The sequence below is a fragment of the Rhinoraja longicauda genome, chromosome 13 (assembly GCF_053455715.1).
Source record: "Rhinoraja longicauda isolate Sanriku21f chromosome 13, sRhiLon1.1, whole genome shotgun sequence".
In the NCBI taxonomy this organism is placed as follows: Eukaryota; Metazoa; Chordata; class Chondrichthyes; order Rajiformes; family Arhynchobatidae; genus Rhinoraja; species Rhinoraja longicauda.
The window spans coordinates 9,679,892-9,705,855 of NC_135965.1; the positions used below are offsets into that span (position 1 = coordinate 9,679,892).

General features: G+C 39.6%; 1 protein-coding gene across 1 annotated transcript in view; it reads left to right on the forward strand.

Annotated features, from left to right (window-relative positions):
• Window positions 1-24,535, forward strand: part of LOC144599435 (D-beta-hydroxybutyrate dehydrogenase, mitochondrial-like) — a 33,950-nt gene extending 9,415 nt beyond the window's left edge. The window contains exons 2-5 of the mRNA XM_078410332.1: window positions 8,216-8,326; window positions 10,469-10,610; window positions 18,300-18,452; window positions 21,323-24,535. Of these exons, the coding sequence (XP_078266458.1) occupies window positions 8,216-8,326; window positions 10,469-10,610; window positions 18,300-18,452; window positions 21,323-21,792 (876 nt within the window). The 3' untranslated portion in view covers window positions 21,793-24,535. The remainder of the gene's footprint in view (window positions 1-8,215; window positions 8,327-10,468; window positions 10,611-18,299; window positions 18,453-21,322) is intronic.
• The last annotated feature ends 1,429 nt before the right edge of the window (window positions 24,536-25,964 follow it).

Consider the following 25,964-nt stretch of genomic DNA (forward strand, 5'->3'; position numbering starts at 1 on the left):
GTAAAGCAAGGTGTTGGTGTAATAATTCAACAATTTGTGCTGATACCAGTTTATAATGAGCCAATCCACTGGATTCTTTGACGAGTGAATAGAATGAGATGTTGATTTGACTTAAATATTTTTTAGGTATTTGCGTCTAAATTACAAGAAGCGATGTTGATTATTGATATATCTGGAAGCAGAAAGCTCATCTGGTATCTTCTATGTCAGAAACTAGTAGAGATTACGTACAAATAATCAGCTGTCAAATGATAAACAGGTCAAAATTACATTGGAGGTTGCTGGAATGTTTTTTTTTTGTTTGTTTTTTTTTTGTTTTTTTAAATTTTTTTATTTTCTTTGGAAGTAAGCACATTACATTTTAATGGTTCCTTTTTACAGGTGCCAAGAATTATTAAAACATTATTTGTACAACTTCCTTTTTTAAAAAGAAATGAGAAAGAAAGAAGTAGTGAAGAGTAAAGAATAAATTAGTGAGTATAGAGTGAAAAAAAAAAAAAAAAAAAAAAAAAAAAAGAAATGTGCGAAAGTAAAGCAGAAAGGAGATTCTTAATCAATTTTCAATCAAACCCAGAATTTTTAATTTTATGCTGATATTACACCGCATGATTCCACAAGGTCAATAAATGGAGACCGACTCGATAAGAATTGGTCTTTTTTTTCTATTAGGAGGAGTCTCATTTCTTCCAAATGTGCTGTTTCCAACATATTACCAATCCACATTTTAAGTGTTGGTGGAGTAGACTTTTTCCACAATTTAAGTATGAGTTTTTTCGCTATTATTAAACCATAATTCAAAAATGAGATTTGGGATATATTTAATTTATTTAATTTATTTACATCTCCAAAGATAATCATTTCCATGCTAGGTTCCATTTTTGTCTTAAATAAACTAGTAAATACATCAAATATATCACCCCAAAAACTTTTAAGTTTTATGCACGAAACGAAAGCGTGTGTAAGATTGGCATTTTGTGAAAGACATTTATCACAAATGGGTGAGATATTTGAATAAAATTTATTCAACCTAACTTTTGAGTAATATAGTCTGTGTAATATTTTAAATTGGATTAAATTATGTCTAGAGTTAATCGAACATTTATGTATGTATATCAAATACCTCTCCCATGTTTCTTTAGAAATTTTTATCAGTAATTCTTTTTCCCAGTCTTCTCTAATTGCCTCTGTTGGAGGCAATTCTCTATTAAGAATACTGTTATATAGATATGATATTAATTTTTGTGAGTCCGCCTTAATATTCATTGCTTCTTCCAGTGGGTCTATCGTTATATTCTGTGATCTTGGTATATATTTTTTTATAAAGTCACATATCTGTAAATATTTAAAGTATTGGTTATTATTGAGATTAAATTTTGATTTTAATTGTTGAAATGATAATAAATTTCCCGTTTCATACATGTCACCCAACTTTTTAATTCCCTGTCTTTCCCATTGTCTATATGTTTTATCCATAATAGCTGGTTTAAATACCGGGTTATTCACTATTGGTGTTAATGAAGATAAGTTTCTTAATTTTAAATTTAATTTTATTTGTTTCCAAATTCGAATTATATTGTGTATAATTGGATTCTTCTTATATAATATATTATTCAATTTTATCGGGGAGAAGAGGATCGCTCCTAAATCATAAGGCAGACAATCCTCTTTTTCCATTCTTATCCATTCCATCTGTTGAGAAGGACACTCCAACCAATAAATAATATTCTTAATATGCACTGCCCAATAATAATATAAAAAATTAGGCAGTGCAAGTCCCCCTACATCTTTAGGTTTACACAAATGATTTCTTTTAATTCTATGTGCTTTGTAGTCCCATATAAAATTAGTAATATTTGACTCTAGTTTTTAAAAAAAATATTTTGGTATATATATTGGTATGGATTGAAATAAATATAATATTTGTGGTAGCACTATCATTTTGATAGCATTTATTCTGCCAATTAATGATAGTGGGAGCGTTTTCCAAAATATAATCAAAGCGTTCAATTTATTTAACAGAGGACTAAAATTAGCGTTAAATAATGATTTATATCTTCTGGTAACTTGAATACCTAAATACTTAAATTTTTCCGTTGCAATTTTAAATGGAAATTTTAATAGATGATTCGCTTTCTGAGGATGTAATGACATAATTTCACTTTTATTCCAATTTATTCTGTATCCAGAAAAGGAGCCAAATTCCTCTATTACATTTAATACGTTCGGGATACTCGTTTTTGAATTTGTAATATATAAAAGTATATCATCCGCGTATAATGAAATTTTATTATTAGAGTCCTTAGTATTGTATCCATGAATATTCGGATGAGTTCTTATCCTTTCCGCCAGTGGCTCTATCATAAGGGCAAATAGCAGGGGTGATAAAACACATCCCTGCCTATTGCCCCGTGATAATTGGAATTTTTGAGACAACGTATTATTAGTTAATATTCTTGCTGTTGGTTTATCGTATAATAATTTTACCCATCTAATAAAATTATCTCCTATATTAAATTTTTGGAGTACTATGTATAAATACTGCCACTCTACCTGATCAAATGCTTTTTCTGCGTCCAAAGATATAACTGCTAAGTCTTCCTTTTCCCCTTTATGTGAATACATTATATTATAAAGTCGTCTCAAATTATGAAATGATTGTCTTTTGGGTATAAACCCCGTTTGGTCCTGATTTATCAATTTATTAATATATTTGCTCAATCTTCTTGCTAAAATCTTTGCTAAAATTTTTTGGTCTGTATTTAACAGTGCTATAGCTCTATACGAGCCCGGATCTTCTAAATCTTTATCTTTTTTTGGTATAAGCATAATCCTTCCACACTACTACATCCATCTTCACAGAAGTCAGTCCCTGGCCAATTTGATTCATTCCATGTGATACCAGGAAATCCCGTGGAGCCCTGGATACTAGAAAGATTATTGAATCCAACAACATCCCATCTGTATTACTGAAGACCTGTGCTCCAAAGCTGGCTCCATCCAAGATGTATCAGGACATGAACAACAATGGTATCTACCTGACAATGCGGGCTGGTGCCCAGATAATCCTGTTTATTTTTTTAAAAAGTCAAATTCAATCGACTAATTACTGTCCATTGAGCCCACTCTTAATTTTCAGCAAAGTCATAGAAGCTCTGGCAACAATTTTATCAAGAAGCACCTATTCACTGTTGTCCATTTCTGATTTTGCCAGGACCATTTAACTCCAGACCTTCTCAGAGCCATGATCTAAACATTGACGAAAGAAATGAATTGGAAAAGTGAAGTGAGATTGATTATCCTTGACAACGGGGAAATGTTCAACCACATGGCATCAGGCTGCCCAGTATAACTGGTCAATGGCTGCCAAAGGAGGACAGCCCATCAGTTGGAGTTGTCCCTGGAACAATGAAAGGTAGTTGCGATTGTCAATCATTCCACTCCCAGGATAGCACTGTTGGAATTCCTCGGGACAGTGTCTAATGTTCAACCATTTCAATAACCTACCTTCCATCATGAGTCTAAAACGCGTGTTCACTGGGGATTGTGCAACCTTAATTATTATTCAGAATTCAGCAAAAATAGTATCCTATGTCTGCTGCTTTAGATCTAGACAATATTTAAACATAGGCTGATAAACTAAGACCATTCATGCCGCAAAAAGACATCTACAAGAGAATCTAATGACCAACCCTTAATATTCAATGGCATCACCATCATTGAGTACCCCAATATCAATAGCATGAGTTAACATGGGACATTCATATAAATGGGTGAAAGAGATTCAGATGTTTGTCATGTACACCAGGGTGTCATGAAATTCCTTGTTCCCATGAAGCTCACAAAGTACACTGTATACATAAAGTAATAATGAATACAAGGATGAGGACACAGCAGCAGAATGTAATCTGAAATGCAAAAAATATTCATGAACAATTATGGATTAATCAAATGAGGTTGGGAAGAGTAAGGATTTGCGGCAGCACTTCTGAGAATAGGATATGAAGGGGCAATTGGCTTACAAATCTGATAGCAGTAGGAAAGAAGCTTTCAAGTCTGGATGTCTGAGCTTTCAAGATCCTGTATATTCTTCCATAGGGCAGAGATGCGGAAAGTGACCAGCCAGGGTGGGAAATGTCTTTGACGATCCTGCCAACCTTGCTGATGGAGTGGATAGAAAGAAGTGACAAGCCTGTGATGGACTGTGTTCACCACTTGCAGGTGTAGATGGTCAAGAGTAGAGCAGTTGCCAAACCAGATGTGTCCCGAATACTTTCTACAGCACATCTGTAGAATGCTCGTGGGCATGTCAAATCCTAATGATACCCAAAAAGTAAATATGCGAATGTACTTTCTTGATCACTGCACCAGTGCAAAGAGATCAGGTTAGGTTGCTAGTGATACGGCTGCCTAGGTATCTGTAGCTGTTGACCATCTCTGCAGCAGGGCCATTGATGAGAACAGGATTGTGTTCACCTCTGCGCTTCCTCAGGTCAACAATGAATTATTTTGTCTTGCTGATGCTAAGGGCTAAGTTGTTGTACTGTCACCATGACACAAGGTCCTTGCTCTTTTTTGTGCCATTCATCGTATCGTCGTTGCAAATCCGACTGACAATATTGGTATAATTGGCAAACAAAGATTGGAAGACGGTGAAAGGCTGAGTATCCTGTGGCAAGAGTCTCAGCTGATACTCCATAGCCTTTCTACCATCCAGAAGGCAAGAGCATAATGGAATGCTCACCTAAATGAATACGTCACCAAAACTTAGGAAGCTCGACACCATCCCGGAAAAAACAGTCCTTTTGACTCGCATCCCATCGACCACCCTGAACGTTCATTCTGTCTACAGTGCATGCCATCTATAAATTGCACTGTATTTATGCATCCATGCTACAAAGGCAGTATCTTCCAAACCTGTGAATTATTCATAAGTTTATGTTCATAAGTGATAGGAGCAGAATTAGGCCATTTGGCCCATCAAGTCTACTCCGCCATTTAATAATGTCTGATCTATCTCTCCCTCCTAACCCCAATACAAGCTTGAGGAACAGCAATGCATCTTCCATCTGGGCAAATTTGTAGCTTTCGAGGTTCACTGATGAACTCTACAAGTTCAGGTACGAGAACCCAAGCATAGATTGGGTGACTGCATTGAGGTGCATGTGGCTTTGGTGGACAGGGCAATACCTGAGCTTCCTGTTGCCTACCTATTTCTCCATCCTACTCACAACTATCAGTCTGTGCCTCCTGCATTGTGCCTAGGACAACGTAAAACTCGGAGTGAAATTGGTGGGGGTGGTCCTTGATAGGGCAAATTACAAGTGACATTTTGACTCCTAGACTTTGAATGCAAAATAATAAATCAAGTTTATTTATAAAGCACATTTAAAAACAACCCATGTTAACCAAAGTGCTGTACATCAGGTACTAAAAACACAATAAAAAAGACATCACAGCACACAGGCACAAAAAAGCAGTTCAGCACAAAACAAAAATCAGCCCCATCAGAACGCTTCAAAACGCTAAAGAATAGAAGTATGTTTTGAGCCTGGACTTAAAAGAGCAGATGGAGGGGGCTGATCTGATAGAGAGGGGGATGCTGTTCCACAGTCTAGGAGCTGCAACCGCAAAAGCATGGTTCAATGTCACCTTCTGGTTTAATGGGGAGGACTATCCTGGTTCACAGGGCATCATATAGAATATCATGGACTTGGGCTTTATTTGAACTAGTCTTTTTTTGAGTTCTATGTATTTTGATGAAAATGCAAAATAAATATGATTTGGAGGAATGGATAAGGAAACTGGAAATTCTGAAATAAAAATAGATAATACCCACAAATACAATTAACATTTAAAGTTGAGGAGCTGTCATTAGAATAGTAGTATAGACTATTGGAAGATACTTACAATGTTGCACTGTGAAAAGGGTATGTGGAACAGTTGGACTAAATCCTTTACTAATACTGAGATCTAAAGCTATGAAGAGATTTTAGCTGGATTAGTTTTAATCAAGTGGTGATTTAGGATCGCTAAAGATGAAGGAATTTGGGGAATGTGAACTTGTACAGAATTATTAGTGGATTGCTAATTCTAATAAAAAACATTGTTTTAATTGTGATTATTACATATTGGGAGATGTGGAAATATGGAAAGTTTGAGCAAATAACATTTGTAAAAGAATCAAACTTACAATCAACAAAGATAACGACAGGAACTGTGAACAGATTTAATTTAAGTTTCTGTTCATGGATAGCACGCATTTTTATTGCATTTAGCTACACAATCTTCCAAGAAGGTTAATGTGTGCCAAGCTATTTTTGGTCCCTCATTGCTATTAAACTTATGTTGACTGAATTAATTGTGAAGGCTCAAACTGAAACAAAGTAGATTGACCCTTTTCTCCTTGTGTTTGCTTTCACTGCACCTCAGGTCGGGTCTCTCTTTTCACTGTAACTTTAGGGTAAATGCGAAGTCAAACAAATGCACTCTCGGCAGAGATGTTATGTTAAAGCACCTAGAGAAATTTGTGAAGGGAATTCTGTGATGCTGGATCAATAACTTATTGTGCATAAAAGTTTGTCACTATGGTACTCTGAAGATTTTGAATCCAAGTCATTGATGTACATTAGGAACCGTAGAGATTGCAGCACTGAATGCCAACAGGTCCCTTCAGAATAACTCCAACCTAATATTATTAATTTAATCTTGATATTTCAAATCCTTCCAATGATTTCTTGGTTCTCTTCCTTTTATTTAACTGAACGCATGCACGTGGTTATATATGATTTTCTGTCTAATCCTACTGGTCTATTTATTGGAGCACAGGTCGAATTGGAGACATTACAACTTTTATTAAGCCCTCACTGAAAGGGAGTATTATTTGCGATACTCGAGGCTTGAAACAAAAGAAAATGTTACATTCTTAATGTTTAAGGGAAATGATTGTTAGGGTAAATAATTTGTTAAATTCAGATTAGTCTGGTTTTTTATAAAATGTGACATTTGTGGAAATATTTTACACAAAACAAATCACTTATGTTCATTAAATTAATTATTATTTGTGAGTATTAAATGGATGATTTAGTGAGAAACCTCAGAGATATTTTCTAAGCCAGTTCCTTTAAGTGAGACTTATAACGAGTCAGGCCACTGCTATGAAAAACATTTATTTGAGAGGTCAGCTCTCTCATTTTGATCGGTCCCGTTAAAGAGTGCTTCTCCAGGTACTTTGAAATGTAACATTTTGGAACGATTCTCTGAAGCACCTTTGTCGGACTGTTCCTTCTAATGTCAATTGTCAATAGTCAGCTGGCAAATGGCGTGCATGTGAGTATGTGCAGAACTTGCAATAATAGGCATTGCAGTCGTTAACCTGTGGGTAAGGAAACTAGGTACAGATATAATGAAACATAGAAACATAGAAAATAGGTGCAGGAGTAGGCCATTCGGCCCTTCGAGCCTGCACTGCCATTCAATATGATCACGGCTGATCATCCAACTCAGTAACCTGTACCTGCCTTCTCTCCATACCCCCTGATCCCTTTAGCCACAAGGGCCACATCTAACTCCCTCTTAAATATAGCCAATGAACTGGCCTCAACTACCTTCTGTGGCAGAGAATTCCACAGATTCACCACTCTCTGTGTGAAAAAAAAGTTCTCATCTCGGTCCTAAAAGACTTCCCCCTTATCCTTAAACTGTGACCCCTTGTTCTGGACCAGCGGTTTCTCAGGCACATGGACACAACATCCAAAAAACATAAATTATAAATAAATCACACCTTCTATAAGACAGTGAAAAGGAAAAGACTATGCAAAAAAACAAGGTATTACCACAAAACACAATAGCAAATAAGTTCATGGTAGTGCAAGAGGCAGTCTGCAATGTTCTTTTGCTGGGGAAGAGTTTGCGCAGGTTGGTTCAAGAATCCAATATTTGCAGGAAAGTAGTTGTTCCTGAACCTGTATGGGACCTCGGGATACTCTTATCTCCTGGCCAACGGTAGCAGTGAGATGAGAGTATGGCCTGGATGATCGGAATCCTTAATGGAAGATGCCAGGTTCTTGATGATGGTGGGGATGGCCTTTAATGAATTGGGCTGAACTCTCCACTTTCTGCAGCCTCGTGTTCAGTGGTTTGGAATTTGGACGAGATTTTTACCATTTTCTTGAGGTAATTTAAATTTTGAACATCGGTATTATTTTATTGTTTCTAGGTTGAGGATAAAGCCATCTTGATTACTGGATGTGATAAAGGATTTGGCTTCGCTTTGGCAAAGCATCTGCATGCCAAGGGGTTTTCTGTTTATGCGGGTTGTCTCTTGAAGGTGAGTCCATTACATCTATCGATGTTGATTTGAAGATGTGCTGTGCATTTCTTGATCATCTCTGCTTTATTTTAAATTGTGTGATGATGGAAAAATGAAAACCCCTGTAGTTTGAAAATAATCTGAAAAATCGAGCTTTTGGATAAAAATTGTCAATGAATTATGAATAAAACTTTATGGTAGATTCTCATTCTATTAAAATGCCCGGCAAATATTAATACCCATCCAGCAGACAGTGAGGACGTTGCAATTGACCAGTTGGATTAGTACCCAGTTCCCAGAGAAAAAAAGGGTATATTCCAATATATTTTTATGCCAAATGTCTTCAATATCCGATTGAACCTCTATGGTGCAAGATTAACATTGAAGTTAGTCTCTTAAATAATGTTTCAAAGGCATCCTATAAACAGATTTTAAGAAAACTGTAGGAGATTACAGATTGTTTTTTTATAAAGTTGAGAATCAGAAGTTACCATGTCTGAAGCCTTGCAAATGAGCTTTTATGCACTCTGCAAAACATTGTGGATCTCGTGCCTCTTTCTAATGCCAACTGGAATGAACAGAAAGTTGTTCCGTTTCTGTACAGAGCACTTCTGAACTTTATTGAACTTTGGCATCTGTTACCTAAACTCCGGCATGACCAACAGGTTCTGTAGCAATCTGACTATAATATACCATAGCTTAGAGTTCATAGGCAAAACAATTACGGTGCTGAATTCAACTGCATAGAATTAAAACCTCTGTATATTTAAACACATAAATACACATTTTTTGTGTTTCCACCAACAAAACATTTTATTATACTCATTTTGTATCATCATTCAATTTGAAGTGGTAATAAATAATAGATTACCCGAGCATGGAATGGAAAGACCTCAGGACTGGGCCATTTATTAAAGTAATACACCACGTATGCATTTTTATTTATTTTATTCTGATTGTTGATTCTGAGCATTTATCCATTAATTTGAACTTAAGTTGATATTATTGTTAAAGGGTAGAAACCCCTAATTAAAAGGGAATGGAACTTCTGATTTTGCCTGCTATCTTCCGATGGTTACATGATGCATTGCTAATCAAATTGGTGCTTATCATAATAATCAATCGCTATTGCTTGTATGAAATTCAGAATTTCCACAACGTGAATTGCAGTACTGAGCAGATTTGAGAATTATAGATCCTATATCCACCTTTGCCTCTCATTTATCACATCATAATGGTCATAGTTATTTAAATGAGGATGATAGTTATGTTTCTTCATTTTTTGTTATGCAAACAAAGAAATGAAAAGGTAACTAAGTGCAAAGCTATGTGATGGCCAGAACGTACAGAATGCCAGCATTGAGAATTATGTTTCTGGAGATGTTTTTAAATTATTGGTTTATTAATTTCAAAATCAAGGGCAGCTCTTTGTTATTTGTATTTTAATTGAAGATGCATTTTAAATGCACAGGAGGAGCAAGGAAATATATTGCCAGTGAGGGAAAAGTGGTGAATTTATTTATTTCTATTGACTAGAAGACACAGTGAATTGATTATTTGTGTACTGAAGTATAAGATGGGAAAAACAGTGATGCAAAATCAATTTAGTGTTCAGTAAAACTTAAAAGAAAGGAGCAGTAGACTTTCAGGTTTGAAATTTTTTAAAGGCAAAATTTTAAGATGTTTCTTTGCCAAGCAATTATTGCAATGAATGCCTAGGTAATTTAGAAGTTGCTAGTGGATAAAGTGAAAATGTAACATTGTTGCCTTGGGAGAAATGGTTATTACATGTGTGACCGTATCATACTACCCCTTTGAAATGTACACAAAAAAGTAGGATATAAATCCTCCATGTTGGGTGTTTTCATGGTGTTATCTTTTTTGGGTATCTTTGTTGAATTATCCTGTGAGTACTCTTTAGCTAAGTCTAACCTTCACCCAGGTGTCACATGTGCGTACATTTTAGTGGGTTCAATGATGCTCTGAGTATGGGGCGGTATTAACACGATTCCAGCTAAACTGTGCTTTCCATTTGGCATCTCTAAGATGACGTTACATTTCACTCCTGCTCTGGTGAAGGTTGGGTAACAAAGGATGGAACGTTTGTCTTAATTCTGACAGTTCTTGAAAAAGTAGTGTAATTATATTTTTCTTTGGAAGGATAAAAACGGAGAAGGTGCTCAAATACTTGAGAAGATGAAATGTGAGCGTCTAAAAGTTCTTCAAATGAACGTATGCTCAGATGAGGAAGTGCAACAGGCGGTGGAATTTGTAAGGAGACATTTGAGGGATCCGGAGAAGGGTACGCTGTGGGTTCAGTTTTACATTGAACCGTGTTATATCAGTGTTAAATCAAATTCTTTACCTTCAGTCTGAATAATCACACGTGATACTGGATTAGCACATCAGATTTATTCCACCATGGGGTTCTTCCCGAGAAGATCTCCAGACACAACACTAGTGTCTGAAGAGACCTCAACTCAGGAGAGGGGAAGAACAACTTCTCCTTTGTTGTTACCTCCTAATCTAATACCCTTCCTAGTCGTTCACACTCTTCCTCCACACCATCAATATCCTCAGTCTTCGTATCATTCAATTCAATTTGTCTTACCACTAACATTTTTGAAGCACCAATACTTTCTAACGCCGTCTGCATTTTCCTCAATACACATTTCAGAATAGCCAACCCCACAAATATACAAATAATTAAAATTCCCAGGTACAATGCCATATTAATCAATTTGTCTGACCAGCCTCCGAAACCCCAATCACCCCAACTAGTCGATTCCTTCATGTTATCCATTTGCTCTCTTATCTTTGTGATATAACGAGTAATATTCTTTGTCTGATCCCTAACTCCCATCATGCACCTACCTTTCACTATAGCACAAACACCACCTTCTCGAGCCAACAAATAATCTAGGGCATATCTGTTCTGCATAGTAAAAAGCCTAAGTTCAGTAAGTCCCTGGGTAATCATGTCTAGGGCCCCCGTGGTTGCATTACCCATGATAGTGAGACCACAAATGAGGTAATTACGATTATTGACAGCCAAATACCCTCCAATGAAGCCTAGACTAAAGGAGCTCGTCCATCCGTATACCACAGAGCTCCCATATGTTCCCAGAGAAGCGGGATTCTTCCACTTTGAACAAAATTTTTCCGAAACAGCTTTAGTCACCAACCTTTGATGAGAGACCCACTGGGAGGGACAGGGTATTGTCATAGGAATTATGGTTCCGATCGCCACTTGTCTCGGAAACGGTGGATTCAGGACATTAGTGGCTGTACCATTATAGAAAAAGAAAAGGTTTGAATTCGTTAAAAACAATGTGCCATAACATATCGAATACATGTTTAATTCACCTCCCTCTATCCAATCCCTAAACTGTTCAGAGAACCATCGCGCATCCCTGCCACCTCTTTCCTTAGTCATCTGGGTAAGTGGGAACGTATAGTTTCCCACCATCACATGCGTTCTATTGCAGAATCCACAGATTAGTTGGATTCCCATGGCAAGAGGAACACAGGTATAGTGGTGACATTTACATTTCCCTTGACCGTCTTTGACCTGACACGTCCTGTTATCACAAAACGACATCAAGCATGTGATGTTGCTCGGGTTATTAACATATACGCATCCCTCCTTTTCCTGGTGGAAACAATTCTCATATGACCTGAGGTCATCGTTGGGTGTGAATTTGCACGGTTTGGCGATATCCGCGACCAAACATACGTCCCGTGAATGTGAATTATCCTTTGGTAACGGAAGACAAATAGCAGGCGGGGCAGTAAAAGGTTCATAAATGAAGTGGATAGGTTTCGGCGCCTTTATTTTGGCTTTTTCCCTCCAATTATCACATGTAAGGTACTTTAGAGGGTCCCATTCTGGTTTTATGCTGAATAGTGCCTGTACTGAGGTCATGGATGGGTAACAAACAACTGACTGTGGGGAGTACATAGCTGAGTGAGCTTGGAGAAATAAGTTACCTCCTGGGACTCCTCTGAGAAACTTGAGATCACGCTTACGTCTCTGTAGTGGAGAGACCCGACATAGTTCCATGGGAAATCTACCTTCCATACTTTGGCATGCATAATCAAATTTACACTTAGTTACTCTGTTCCTAAACATAAAATAATTCTTACTTTTTCAAAAACATAACAGAAATCTGAAATAAAGACAGAAAATGCTGGAAGTATTGAATTGGTCAGGTGGCAACCATGGAGAGAGAAGCAAAATTAAAATTTTGGGTGAACAGGTTTCCATCAAAACCGTGATGAACTATATATCAAACAGGAAATTTAATCCACTTCTTCACAGATGCTGTTTTACCTGCTGAAAATTTTCAGCATTTTTTGTTTTTGCATAAGTTTAATTGTAGAGGTTAATGAGTGGGATGGTGATTTAGTTTAGTTTAGAGCGTGGGAACTGCCCCTTCGGTCCACTAAGTTCACGCCGACCAGCGACCACTCCATTAGTGTCGTTATGATGTGGACTTACACTTAACTTGATTAGGTTTACCTGAATGGAGTTTATAGAGGACTTTTAGTGACAAATACATTAAAAAATAATTACGGGCAGGCTACGTCCCCAGAAAACTGGTTGTATCGTGACTCTCCGTAATGAATATCTGTGTTTTTGTTAAGAAACGTGAGTTGAAAAAAACTGTGTTGAATTATTTACTTCCATCCCCAATTTCATTCGGAGCAAATTTTATTCAATAGCTCAAATTTTTGGGTAATGATTTGTGAATTCTATCAAGGCAAATTTCCATTACACAAATAGTTGTTACACAGCGGCTGCCTGTATATGATTTTTTCACTAGGATTTGATCCAAGTTCTAAATGCAATAGGAATGTAACAAAGTGATCTGATTTGTACCTTTAGGTACAGTAGGTTAGTATTTAATTTTGAAACTAAATATGACATGCAAAGACACCATTGATTTGTAAGCATGTGTTCGAACTTTGTGCACTAATATCCACTAAGACATGCTTTTGTTAGACAATAGACAATAGGTGCAGGAGTAGGCCATTCGACCCTTCGAGCCAGCACCACCATTCAATGTGATCATGGCTGATCATTCTCGATCAGTACCCCATTCCTGCCTTCTCCCCATACCCGCTGACTCCGCTATCCTTAAGAGCTCTATCTAGCTCTCTCTTTGAAAGCATTCAGAGAACTGGCCTCCACTGCCTTCTGAGGCAGAGAATTCCACAGATATACAACTCTCTGACTGAAAAAGTTTTTCCTCGTCTCTGTTCTAAATGGCCTACCCCATATTCTTAAACTGTGGCCCCGGTTAGCTACAATCAGTTGCGTTTCCTGGTATTCCAGATGGAAGCCAGTCTCCAGCCTACTTGATTCACACTATTTGACATCAAGAAATGCCTGAGAGCACTGGATGATAAGAATATTTTAAGAAACAGTTTAGTTTAAAGATAGAGTGGGGAAGCAGGCCCATCTACCAACCAACGGTCTGCGCCAACCAAAGATCACCAATCCCTTTAGTTCTATCCTACACACTGGGGACCATTTACAGAAGTCAATTAATTTACAAATCTGCATGTCTTTGTAATGTGGGAAGAAACTGGACCACATGGTCACTGGAAGAACGTACAAAATGCATAGACAGCACCCGTAGTCAGGATCGAACCCACGTCTCTGTCGCTGTAAGGCAGCAACTCTCCCACTGTGCCACTCTGTCGCCACCATTTCTCATTCTTTGGCAGGATTCATCTTGGCTCATTCTGTATTTTCCTATTTTCCTTACTGCTTTGTTAGCTGACCTTTCTATAGAACGTGTAGTACAGATAACTAATCCTTGGCAGACACAAGTACTTCCTGCACTTCTACAGTACTCAAAAACTTTTATTGTTTTGCTGCTAATTTCAACTCTATTTTCACTTTTTTTGTGGTTCATCTCTTCCCTTTCTGGATGCCCATGTCCTTCTTGGAGGATAGGTAAGTCACAAACATCCATTACAAGCCCATAGACTCTCATAGTGATCTTAATAATACTTCACCTACCTTGCTTCCTGCTAGGAATACATTTCATACTCCTCATATATGCTCCAACGACAAGACTTTCCGCAATCGGGGCATCAGATATATTTTCCTTCCTCTTGAACCATGATTTTTCCTTTACCATAATTAGCAGAGCACTTAACTGCATCTCATCTGATTCCCACAACTCAACCCCCATCTCCGCCAGCACCGAGCAAGGATAGAGTTCTTCAATACTTGATTTCTACCCCACCAGCCACCACTTTCAATAGGTCATCCTTTCCACTGACTTTGAGATTTCACCACTGAGTTACTCCGGCACTTTGTGTATTTTTAATGTACTAACCAGCATCTGCAGTTCTTTATTGCTAGTCCTTACCTCTCCTTCTGTTCTATCTGCTTGTGATTCAAGATATCTTTATTTGTCATCCAAAAAACAAGTCTTTTGGACGAAATTTAGTCACCCACAGTCCAACAATAAAAGCAATAAAATAAGCAAATTACACAACCCCAACCAACACACAAAAAAAAGAAACATCCATCACGGTGAGTCTCCTCCAGTCCCCTCCTCACTGTGATGGAAGGCCAGAATGTCTTTTCCCTTCCCCTGCCGTCTTCTCCCGCGGCCAGGCTGGTGTCGTTGCCACGTTCCAGGCCGCGCCGGACGGTGAAAGGTCCGCAGCGGGCCGACCCAAGCCCCGCGATCCGGGGTGGGCGAACACGCTGCCGCTGCTGATGCTGCTGCACGTCGGGGCGGTCGTGGCTCCCGACATTGAAGCCCCCGCCGAGCAGAAAAAAATCCCGCGGCCTATTTCAGGCTGCACCGGACGGTGAAATGTCCGCGGCGGGCCGACCCAGGCCCCGCGATCCGGGGCGGGCGAACACGCCGCCGCTGCCGGAGCTCCCGATGTCGGCATCCACGCGGCCCGAGCCTAAGGCGAGTCGCAGCCGCTCCCGCAGCCTCCGAGGACGGCCGGCTCCGCTGATGGTGAGTCCGGTCGGCTCCGCTGATGGTGAGTCCGGTCCGCGGGCTCTGCGAACCGGAGCCCTGGAGGCCGCCAACTCCAGGAGTTGGGCCGATGGTAGGCCGCAGCAGGAACGGAGACCCGACCCAGAAAACAAAGGTCGGGTCTCGGTTCGGAAGGGACACATTTACAATTTTACAGTTCCCCCCCTCCCCCCCCCCCACACACACACACATAGTACCCAACCACAAAAACACGACATCACATCTACAATTAAGACAAAAAAACAACAAAACACAAAGACAAACGGACCGCAGGTAAGCCGCAGCTGCTAGGGCAGCGCTGCCATTTTGTGATCCCCAGTACTGTTATTACAAGGCCCAACATGAGCTCAAGAGACAATACGTCATCCTCTGTCTGGGCATGTTGCAGCCCTGCAAATTGATATCAAATTCAACAACTAAGAAAATTTGCTTTCTTTTCTTATATCAGCTCTTCCTGTTAGTGCAACCTGATCTAATGGTCATTGTCTCCCTCTCATTTCCTCTTGCTCTCCTTCCCCCACTACGTTAATCCCCACTGCAACCCTGGCTTCACTCTTTTTCACACTTCCTCTTTGTCCTTTCCATCCCTCCCCTTTTGTCTCTGCAACTTTAACACAAACTTTTTCTTTTCTTTCCCACTTCTGACAATGGTCTTTTATCTGAAAAAATGTCTATTTCTAACTTTAAAGATGCTGGTTCACCTTCCAGCATTTTCTTTTATATTTCGGATTTTGAGAATCGGTCGTTTTTTTGAATTTTTTACAACCTTCTATAACTAACTGGAAAGTTAAGGCATCTATAGTTTTCACTTGCCCCTTTTTAGCAGACAAATGCACCACATTCTGCTTTAGTTAAACATTTTGTTCAAGATGGCCGCGCCATTGTGTTTGGCTGCCTGCCACTGTATGTTTCTTTTTTTTCCTAATCAGATGTGCAGCACTTTGGTCAACGTGGGTTGTTTTTAAATGTGCTATACAAATAAAATTGACTTGACTTGACATATGCCACCAGCTGTGTTTTGATCGAACGTACGTTCACCTCTTAGTAAGAAGGTTATAAGCTCAAATTTATCTCCAGAAACTTGAACATGAAAGCTTAGACTGACACTGGTTAAATACCGAGGAGTTGCTGTTGTCTTTAAGTTGTTGTCTTTCGGATAAGATTTAAAACCGTTTTCTTTCTCAGGTGAAAAGTTTCGAAGTCAATATTTATCTCTCAATCAATAATTCTAAATCACATTATCGGGACATTATTATGTTGCTGTTTGTGGAAATTTACTGTTAGCAAATTTCTCATTCTGATGGTAACTGCCCTTCAATGTAATTAAATGGCTGTTATGCATAATAGGTTATCAGTCAAAGAAAGGCATAAGGTGCTAAGTAAAAGCATGTTTGTCTTTTCTTTCATTTACTGTTAAAGAAAAAATCCACTTGCAGAGCTGTGTTTAGCTACATGGGAGATCTGTGAAGACAAAGATTTACAGATATACAGGAAGGCAGCATCTTGCAGGGTCACTTTGAAATACTATGGATAGACATGCCTGGGAGTTTGGAGTCAGTGATTGACATGCAGAGGGTGCAGGAAGGAACTGCAGATGCTGGTTTACACTGAAGATAGACACAAAATGCTGGAGTAACTCCACAGGACAGGCAACATCTGTGGATAGAAGGATCGGGTGATGTTTCGGGTTGGGACCCTTCTTTAGATTCTTCAGACTGAAGAAGGGTCTCGACCCGAAACGTCACCCATTCGTTCTATCCAGAGATGCTGCCTGTCCTGCTGAGCTACTCCAGCATTTTGTGTCTCTTCAACTTTCAGAAGGTGTTGGATATCTTGAGTACAGATGCTAATGCATTCTGTCCTTGTTACAATAATTCAAGAATACATTTGGATTCCTGTTTAGGAAGCATGGCTCAATCATGGTGTCATGAAATGAGATGGACCTTATGAATTAGTGTCATCTGAGTTATTCAATTTCTTTCTGTTTTAATGTAAAATGAAAACACAGACAGACAGACAGACAGACACTCTCATTTACCAGTGGAGATTATTTTAAAGATTTCTTTATCATGTTTAAGTAGCTCTGTAATATTGTATTTTCACAAGCATGACAATCTTATTGGAAGAGGGGGAAGTTAAATACTACTAAGAAGCATCATAACCACTGTCATTTCATTTTCAAGATACTAACACCAGCTCCACTTACTACTCAGTACTTTTCTTTTGTCACAGCCCTTCTCTAATTTAAGTCGAAGTCTTTCTTAATCTGTAAATTGAAAACCCTAAGAACAGGAGTGGAATCCGTCCCTTTGTTCAGTAAGTAATGCTGTAAGAATTCAAATAACAAGCCAAAGAGAGTTACGAGTGTTTCACTATTATATGTACCAACAACAAAACAAATACATTTTTCATTGCAACGGCTTACCAGGCCTGCAAAAGCAATAACAAACAGATAAATCTGTATAATCAAAAATACAGTAAATTAACAACTGTAATACTAGGCGATCATAATAGGGTAAAATACAAAAGTTTGTGGTGCAACTAAAAGCACCGTCCATAGAAGATCATAGGTTAGTTAGAGGTTAGTGTTGTGTAGTGTTCAAGAGCTTGATGGTTGCCAGGCAGAAACTGTTGTGGAACCTGGTGATCACAGTTTTCAGGCTCCTGTACCTTCTCCATTGTAGTAGCAAATTGAAAGCCTGGTCAGGATAGTGTGGGGCTTTGGTGATATTGACTTTTTTTTTGGTGGTAGCGCCTCCTATAGATCCCTTATTACATTTTTGTATTTGGTCAGGAAATGTTGACAAAAGGTTTCTTTTTTCTAGGAATTTTTAGAATGGAAAGTTTCAAACTGTTGGTGAGCTATAGCAACTTTCAATCTTTTTGTTATATTCCATTGCATGTTACATGGAGGATTTTGTGATGCATGAATAATATGTACTGCACTGAGTTAATATGCTGTGCCCTTTATTCAGGACTCTGGGGTGTGGTGAACAATGCCGGCATTTCCACGTTTGGGGAGGTGGAATTTACAAGTATGGCACATTACAAGGAAATTGCAGATGTCAACTTGTGGGGAACTATCCGAGTTACTAAGGCATTCCTTCCCCTTATCCGGCGAGCTAAGGGTGAGTAAAATTGTGTTTTGAAATCACAGATACTTATCAATTCCTGGCTGCCTGACATGAAAGCCAGCACAATGTTTAATTAAGAATTTAACTAGGTATTGGTTAAAGAAGAAATTAATTTTAAACTAATTTGATATTTGAATCTGATTTCAGTGGGCTTACTTTCCTGGTAGTGGTTTACTGTTAGTACTGGTTGATTTCTGTATCTACTGTACTTTCTAAAAACTTGTCTCTATGAGAAAAGCAAACGTATAATGTTGTTGTACTTCATTTGAAAGGTTTGTGCCTTGTATTTGTCGAAAACACTGTGTAAAGGTAGAACTGGATTTTCACATTTGCAACAACTGCAGTGTTTTCGGCATGGGTTCATTATTGATTTTTAAATAAAGATAGATATTAGACCAGTTTTAACATTGCAGCTGTTGTGTAAGCCCCCCTGTTTCAGCCAGATGTATGAAACGTTGTTGGACGAGGTGCATGCTGATGTCTGCAAGGATTTATTGTTGAACGTGTAATGGGGAAATATAACAGGTATAACAGAGCTTTATTTGTCGTTCAGTACCGAAGTACCGAACGAAACTACATAGCAGTCATAGAAAAAAAAAAAAAGAACACAAGACACATAACCCCAACACAAACGTCCATCACAGTGACTCCAAACACCCCCTCACTGTGATGGAAGCAACAAAACTTCCACTCTCTTCCCCACGCCCACGGACAGACAGCTCGTCCCCGACCAACCCGCACAGTCCCCGCACCGGGCGCTGAAACGTCTCGCGGCCGAACCGGGCGATGAAAGGCCCGCGACCAAGCCTTGCGCAGCTAAGTCCCGTGGTCGAGCCGCACCGGGCGATGTCAAGTCCGCAGCCGAGCCGCACCAGCGGTGAAAAGTCCCGCAGCCGAGCTGCACCGGGCGGTGTTAAGCCCCGCAGCCGAGCTGCACCGGGCGATGTTAAGCCCCGCAGCCGAGCTGCACCGGGCGATGTTAAGCCCCGCAGCCGAGCTGCACCGGGCACTGTTAAGTCCAGCGGCCAAGCCGCACCGGGATGTAAAGTCCAGCGGCCAAGCCGCACCGGGTGATGTAAAGTCCAGCGGCCGAGCCGCAGCGGGCGATGTTAGGCCCCGCAGCCGAGCCGCACCCCGCGCCGTGAGGAAGAGAAAAGTTCCCCCCCCCCCCCCCACACCCACCCACACCACCACCCCCTCCCACACATACACAACCAAAAAATATATATAAAAACCATCCCAACACCGACACACAACAAAAAAAGGGGAAAAAAAAAAGACGGACAGACTGCTAGTCAGCCGCTGCCGTTAGGCACCGCCACGAGAGGGATTGACATCAGAAAGGAGGGTATCTAAAGTCAATGAGATTAGAGTTCGATGTTAAAAAAGGAATTAATCCACACCGTCATTGTATTGACTCCAGATGGAGTCCCTTGTCGGGGGGGGGGGGGGAATGATACTGGCAGCTCGGCCTGAAAGTGGCTGGGAAGGTGATGCAGGCCGGGGACAGAGTCGGCAGTAGGACCGAAGGTCAGTCGGACCATCCACTATAACTGAAATCCGTTATAAAGAAGTCAGAAATAACGACAGATAACTGTAAGTAAGGAAGTCATACGTTATTTTAGGAGGCATTGGATAAGTACTAGAGGAATCATTGTTCAGCTGCATTTGGAGCTCCTCAGGTGCTGCTTCCATTTTGTCTAGACTTAAACAATATTCAGGCATGGCTCTGTATTAAGTAGCATTTGTACAACAGTTCAACAACAGAGCTTTATTTGTCATTCGGTACCAAGGTACCGAACGAAATTACATAGCAGTCATACACAAAAAAGAACACAAGACACATGACCCCAACACAAACGTCCATCACAATATAAGTACCAAGCAATAACGGTCTCCAGAAGTGATTTTCTCAGTATCTACCATTGACTTTCAAATGCATACTATCATTCAATTCCCCTGCAATGGTGGGATGGGAATTACTATTACGCAGAAACTGAGTGGACCAACTACACGCCTACTGTGACAACAGCGATAGGCCAGAAACTGGATCATCTATCGCAAGTGACTCTCTTCCTGATTATCCAAAGCCTTTAAGCCATCTACATGGCACAAGTCAGCAGAGTGATGAAATATGGTCCAGCTCACTGAATGAGAGCAAGTCCAGCAGATGACAAGAAACCTAATGCTCCCCAGCACTAACCAGCCTCTTGATTAGCACTATTGACCAGCCATTCACTCTACCACTTGGAATGTGCGACTGTACTTTGTATGATCTGCAGCAAATTGGCAGGGCTTCAGTGACAGAATATCCCACACCTGCAAAAAGAAGTAGGATTAAAGCATCATGTGAATGGAAATTCCACCATGTAAGTTCCTCTCCAAATTGCAATCCATCTTTTGTTGGAATGTCCAACCAAACAGCACAGTGGAAGTACCTTCCCCACAAACACTTCACAATGATGGTGTGTGACTACCTCAGTTGGTGATGGGCATTAAATACCAACAATGCTCATTCAATAATGAATAATACAGAGATTGGAAGCCATTTAAAACTGGCAAGGGCAATAATGTTTGGAACAATGATAGTGGTTTTGAGAGAATATGAGAAAATACGAAATTCATAAATATTTCGTTTATTATACCATAATATTTTGTAATCATGCAGAATTCTGTAAATGAAATGGGTACGTCTCAGTAATAATGTTGTTGCTAATCTGTAATAAAATTCAGAATATATTGATGAGACCAAGTTTGAAAGGATTTTAATAGTTTTTCAGCTGTAGTAAAATATCAAAAGTTCATTATCTTAAATTAACAAGAGTTAACCATCTTTGAATTTTATTTTATTTTTTGCTTCACAGGTCGTGTTGTGAATATTGCCAGCATGTTTGGACGCATTGGCATTGCTGGCCAGTCTGCCTACTGTATTTCAAATTACGGAATGGAGGCTCTCTCGGACTGCCTGCGTTATGAACAACGGCGTTGGGGTGTTAAAGTCAGCATCATCGAGCCAGGAAACGCTATAGCTGCCACAGACATCCTCACTCGTGACCACATTGAAAGCACAGCTCGTAGACTGTGGGATGAAACTGATGAAATTGTTCAAGAAGATTATGGAAAAACATATTTTGACCGACAGACAATAACAATGAAATCTTTCTGTAGCAGCAGTTCAAAAGACATGGCTCCTGTTATTAATGCCATCACTGACGCACTAACTTCCAGATATCCATACTGTCGTTATGAACCAGTGGATACCTACTGGTGGATTAGATTGCATGCGCTGAACTACTTACCAACTCCAATAGCTGACTGGTTGTACAACAATTAACCAACCTTCCAGTGTGTTACCAGGGTGATCCGCTTCCAATGTATCGTGCCAATTTCCTCATTCTTCCAGCTCCATTACTTAATGTCCACTAACTATTATCTTAACTCAAGTTTACCTGCTGGAATTGTATACAAATTAACCATGTCATACTTTATAAGTTTTATGTGCACTTCAATGCAATTACTTTTTATTTGAAGCATTATGTGGTAGAAAATAATTTTTAGTTATTTGCGTTGAATGTGATGTACTGTAGTTCATGTCCAAAGCAGAGTGCAGCATGCTGCCACATTATATACAGGGTATTCATTGATTAGCAGATTTGTGATATATCGCTATTGACTCTTTTAGGGCCATCGATTCATGAAGCTGTTTTTCCACTTTAATGAATAGAGAAGTTCTCTATATTCGGTACCAAGCCTTTTTAGATTTTTTAAGTTTTCGCAGATTGCATCCATTTTGTAAGTTGAGGAATGACTTTGCGAGTTTAGTATAAACTAAGTTCAATCCTGACTTGCACAGTAATGGGTTTCCCTCAAGTGCTCCAGTTTCCTCGCACATGCCAAAGATGTGCTAGTATGTTAATGGTTACTGGAAACGGCCCTGAATGTAGGTTGGTTGCAGGAGAATCGGTGGGCAATGAAACGTTAGAGGGGGTATGTGACAAGATATAAGATTAGTGTATTCTTAGTATGTATGCGTCCTTGATGCTTGGTGAATATATGTGTGGTGGGCCACAGAGCCTGCTACCATTCTAAGACTGAAATTATTTTTATTTATACAGCTAGTTTGTTGAAGGTAACCATTCCCAGAGAACACACAGATCTTTTTTCAGAGATGGTCTTTCTTGTCGTACCTGTATAGAAATTAACTTTTCTGTTATAAGTGACACTAGTATCCCATGGCTGTTCATTGTGCATATGAATTATAATATAATTGGAGATGTATGACTTTCCACAAGAAGTACACAATTCCTCAATCTCCTGTGGTTCAGTTGAATATTTGAGAATAAATTCAGTGAGCTTCATGCAGCATTCTGTCTCAGCAGGGCAGATCATAATCACTGATAATCTTAACTCACGTACACACTGCTCAACAAAACAGTCCATTTGTTGATCCTCTAAATTACATATGCCTGTCTTGCTGTCTGTTTGAAAACTGGTTGGCACCTGTTGTTGAATGAGACCTTTTAGTTTTGGGTCAAGAGTAATCCCAGTTCTATGAAATGAACAAATATTGTGTTCTTTACAACTACATTTTTATCCTTTGAGAATAATGGCATTGCCATTATTTACACTGCACGCACAGCCCTATATCAATGTAATAAGCTATGAAAATAATAGCATATCTGAATATATACACAATCAGGTCTTACCACTAGTTTTCATATCTACCAGTTTTCTTCCTCTGGAACAGTTTAATTTACCCTCTGTTATTTGTAGCTTGGATACAGTGTGTGGTGTGGTAGCAGGTTTCGCAGATACTTGTAGAATCTGACAGGGACCGCGACAAGAACGCTCCTGCTATGGGCCCCCTGCATGACATCCCCTACATGACCACCCTTTGCTACCTCAGCGTTTGAAATCACACAGAAGTTTCCTCTCTTCTGTCCATCCCCTGGACTGCAGTGCATCGTCCTGAAGGCTCAAACTCTGGGAAGAGAGACTAGAGAATTCTCCGGAAGACATTCACATGGCAATCGACCCCACTGAGAAAGTCCCTCCAGGTCCCGACCAACCGTGGATAACCTGGCGCAGTCTCAACAGACGGGGGACAGGCTTGGGGAGGAGCAAATCGGACATGCTGAAGTGGGGATACATTGAAGATGCGGCAGACTGCGAGTGTAGACGGAACCTCCAGACTATGGAACATCTCCTGAGCTGTGACATGCTGCATGACACATGCACTGTAAAGGATCTTGCAGAGGCCAACGACATGGCACTAAAATTTGCTCGCTATTGGCAAACAGTTGTGTGATGACACGAAATAATAATAATTTGTAACATCAGTTCTTCCTTAACCTCCAGTTCTGTTTCAGAGTTTGAATTTCCAAGGATAAGATCAATCAAAACTGAGAGAAGCTATTCTAAGTAACTAAAGAATCTTGATCTTCTGACAGGTGCCTTTTAGGAAATGCCTCTTGGTCACCAAACTACAGATTGTGCTTTGATCTGATTGGTGATATATCTCCATTATGAACAGTGTCCATCTTTAAAGTTGATTTATCACTTGTTGAAATTGGCATTGAGGAAAAGCTGCAATTAAGAAAATAACTTTGTTTGAGGCCATGTAAATGAAATAGCAACATAATTTACCCAAGAGTCAATTTAAATATCGAATAGACAACAGATCCAGTGATCTTTGCTCTTCTGCTACAGCTGGGGCTAAAACTCAATTCTAGAGTAAGACCTCTACTTTTTAAGACCCCACGTTTAATTTTTTTTTTCATTGGAGAAAACCTACCAGGTTTTGAATCGGCTTCAAGAAAGAGGACTTACCACCCCTTGCACTCATTCGCATGAACTAGCTGTTGAACAGCTGAAATGGTTTGATTGAAGGGGTTTGTCTCTACACAGTGAGGCTATGAGGTAAAGATTATCATTGACTTGTTTTGGTGCTCTAACCTTGAACAGGGTAAACATGCCGATTGGACATGAGTTTGCTGACATGAGATCAAAGTGAACAGTGAAGTTCAATGATGATGTGTATTAATTTTGAGTAGTTTACACAAAATAAAACAATTTGCACAAGGTTCATGAGGTTTACACAATTCTGTTTTTTTACGGTACATTGGATGTCCTTCCATGTTACTTCAAGCAAGATTAGTAATCATTTTCCTATTTTTAAAATGGAAAAGCTGAAGTGAATGGCTAGTATTCTCAAACTAGACAGCCAAGTTCCAAGAAAAACAAGATTTTTCTCTGTATTTCAACTGGATTTGGGAAAAGCAGGAGTGGAGAATTGAGGAAAATAAGTTATGGAGAGGTGAAGGGTCAGGAATAGGTGGGAAAGGCTTCTTAGTTAATTCTTCCTCTGAATCAAGAACGATAGATTTAAGGTGAGGGGCAAGATTTAATAAAAACCTGAGGGGCGCTTTTTTAACTGAGGATGGGGTATATGAAACTGCCAGAGGAAGTAGTACTGTATTGGCATTTAAAAAAGTACTTGGACAGGTACATGTGTAGGAAAGGTTCAGAGAGATATGTGATCATTGTGTCCAAAGGGGACTAGCTTAACTGGGGCATCTTGTTTGGCACGGGTGAGTTGGATCAAAGGGCCTGGTTCCGTGCTGGATGTCTCTATGAATTTACAACTTTCAATTTTGGGATCAGAATTTCTTTTTATTTCAATCCTCTGCCACTACTGACAATCACATTCTCATTGTCCACCCTCTTCCAACCAAATTATAATAACCTTCGAATGATGTTCCACCTAACAGGCAGTGCATTTCTCTGCATCCTCCCAATGCACCTGGACTTGGAGATTTGATCGGATGAACCTTCTATCACGGGATGCTTGTCGCCACTCAAAAGATTGAGTGATAAGAAAGGGACACAATGTCTGAAGAAGGGTTCTGAACCGAAATGTCATCTATCCATATTCTTCAGGGATGCTGCCTGACCCGCTGAGTTACGCCAGCACTTTGTGTCTTTTGTTAGATTGACAGGTTTTTATTTTTGATTAAGTGATATTTGCCTCTTGTTATTTTTATCTTGCAATACTAGCATTTGTTTTATGGCCTGATGGCATTTGATTCAGTTTGTTCCTGATTAATTGTTAATAATATGAGCTCTGCTTTATTGGAATTTCTCATCTATTGCTCTGCCTCCATTAAGGGAGCCAATGGTGCAATGGGTAGAGCTGCTACCTTGCAGCACCAGGGACCCGGGCTCAATCCTGACATTGGGTGCTGTCTGTGTGGAGTTTGCACGTTCTCCCTGCAAGTCATCAGTAAATAATATATATAAAAGGATGTTGTTGGTCATCTGCTGTGTGTGGCCTTTGTTTAGAGACACAAGAAACTGCAGATGCTGGAATATTGGGCTAAACACAAAGTGCTGGAGGAACTCAGCGGGTCAGGCAGCATCAGTGGCGGAGATGGAATAGTAGTCTGAACAAGGATCCTGACCCAAATCATGGCCTGTCCATTCCTGCAACAAATGCTACCTGATCTG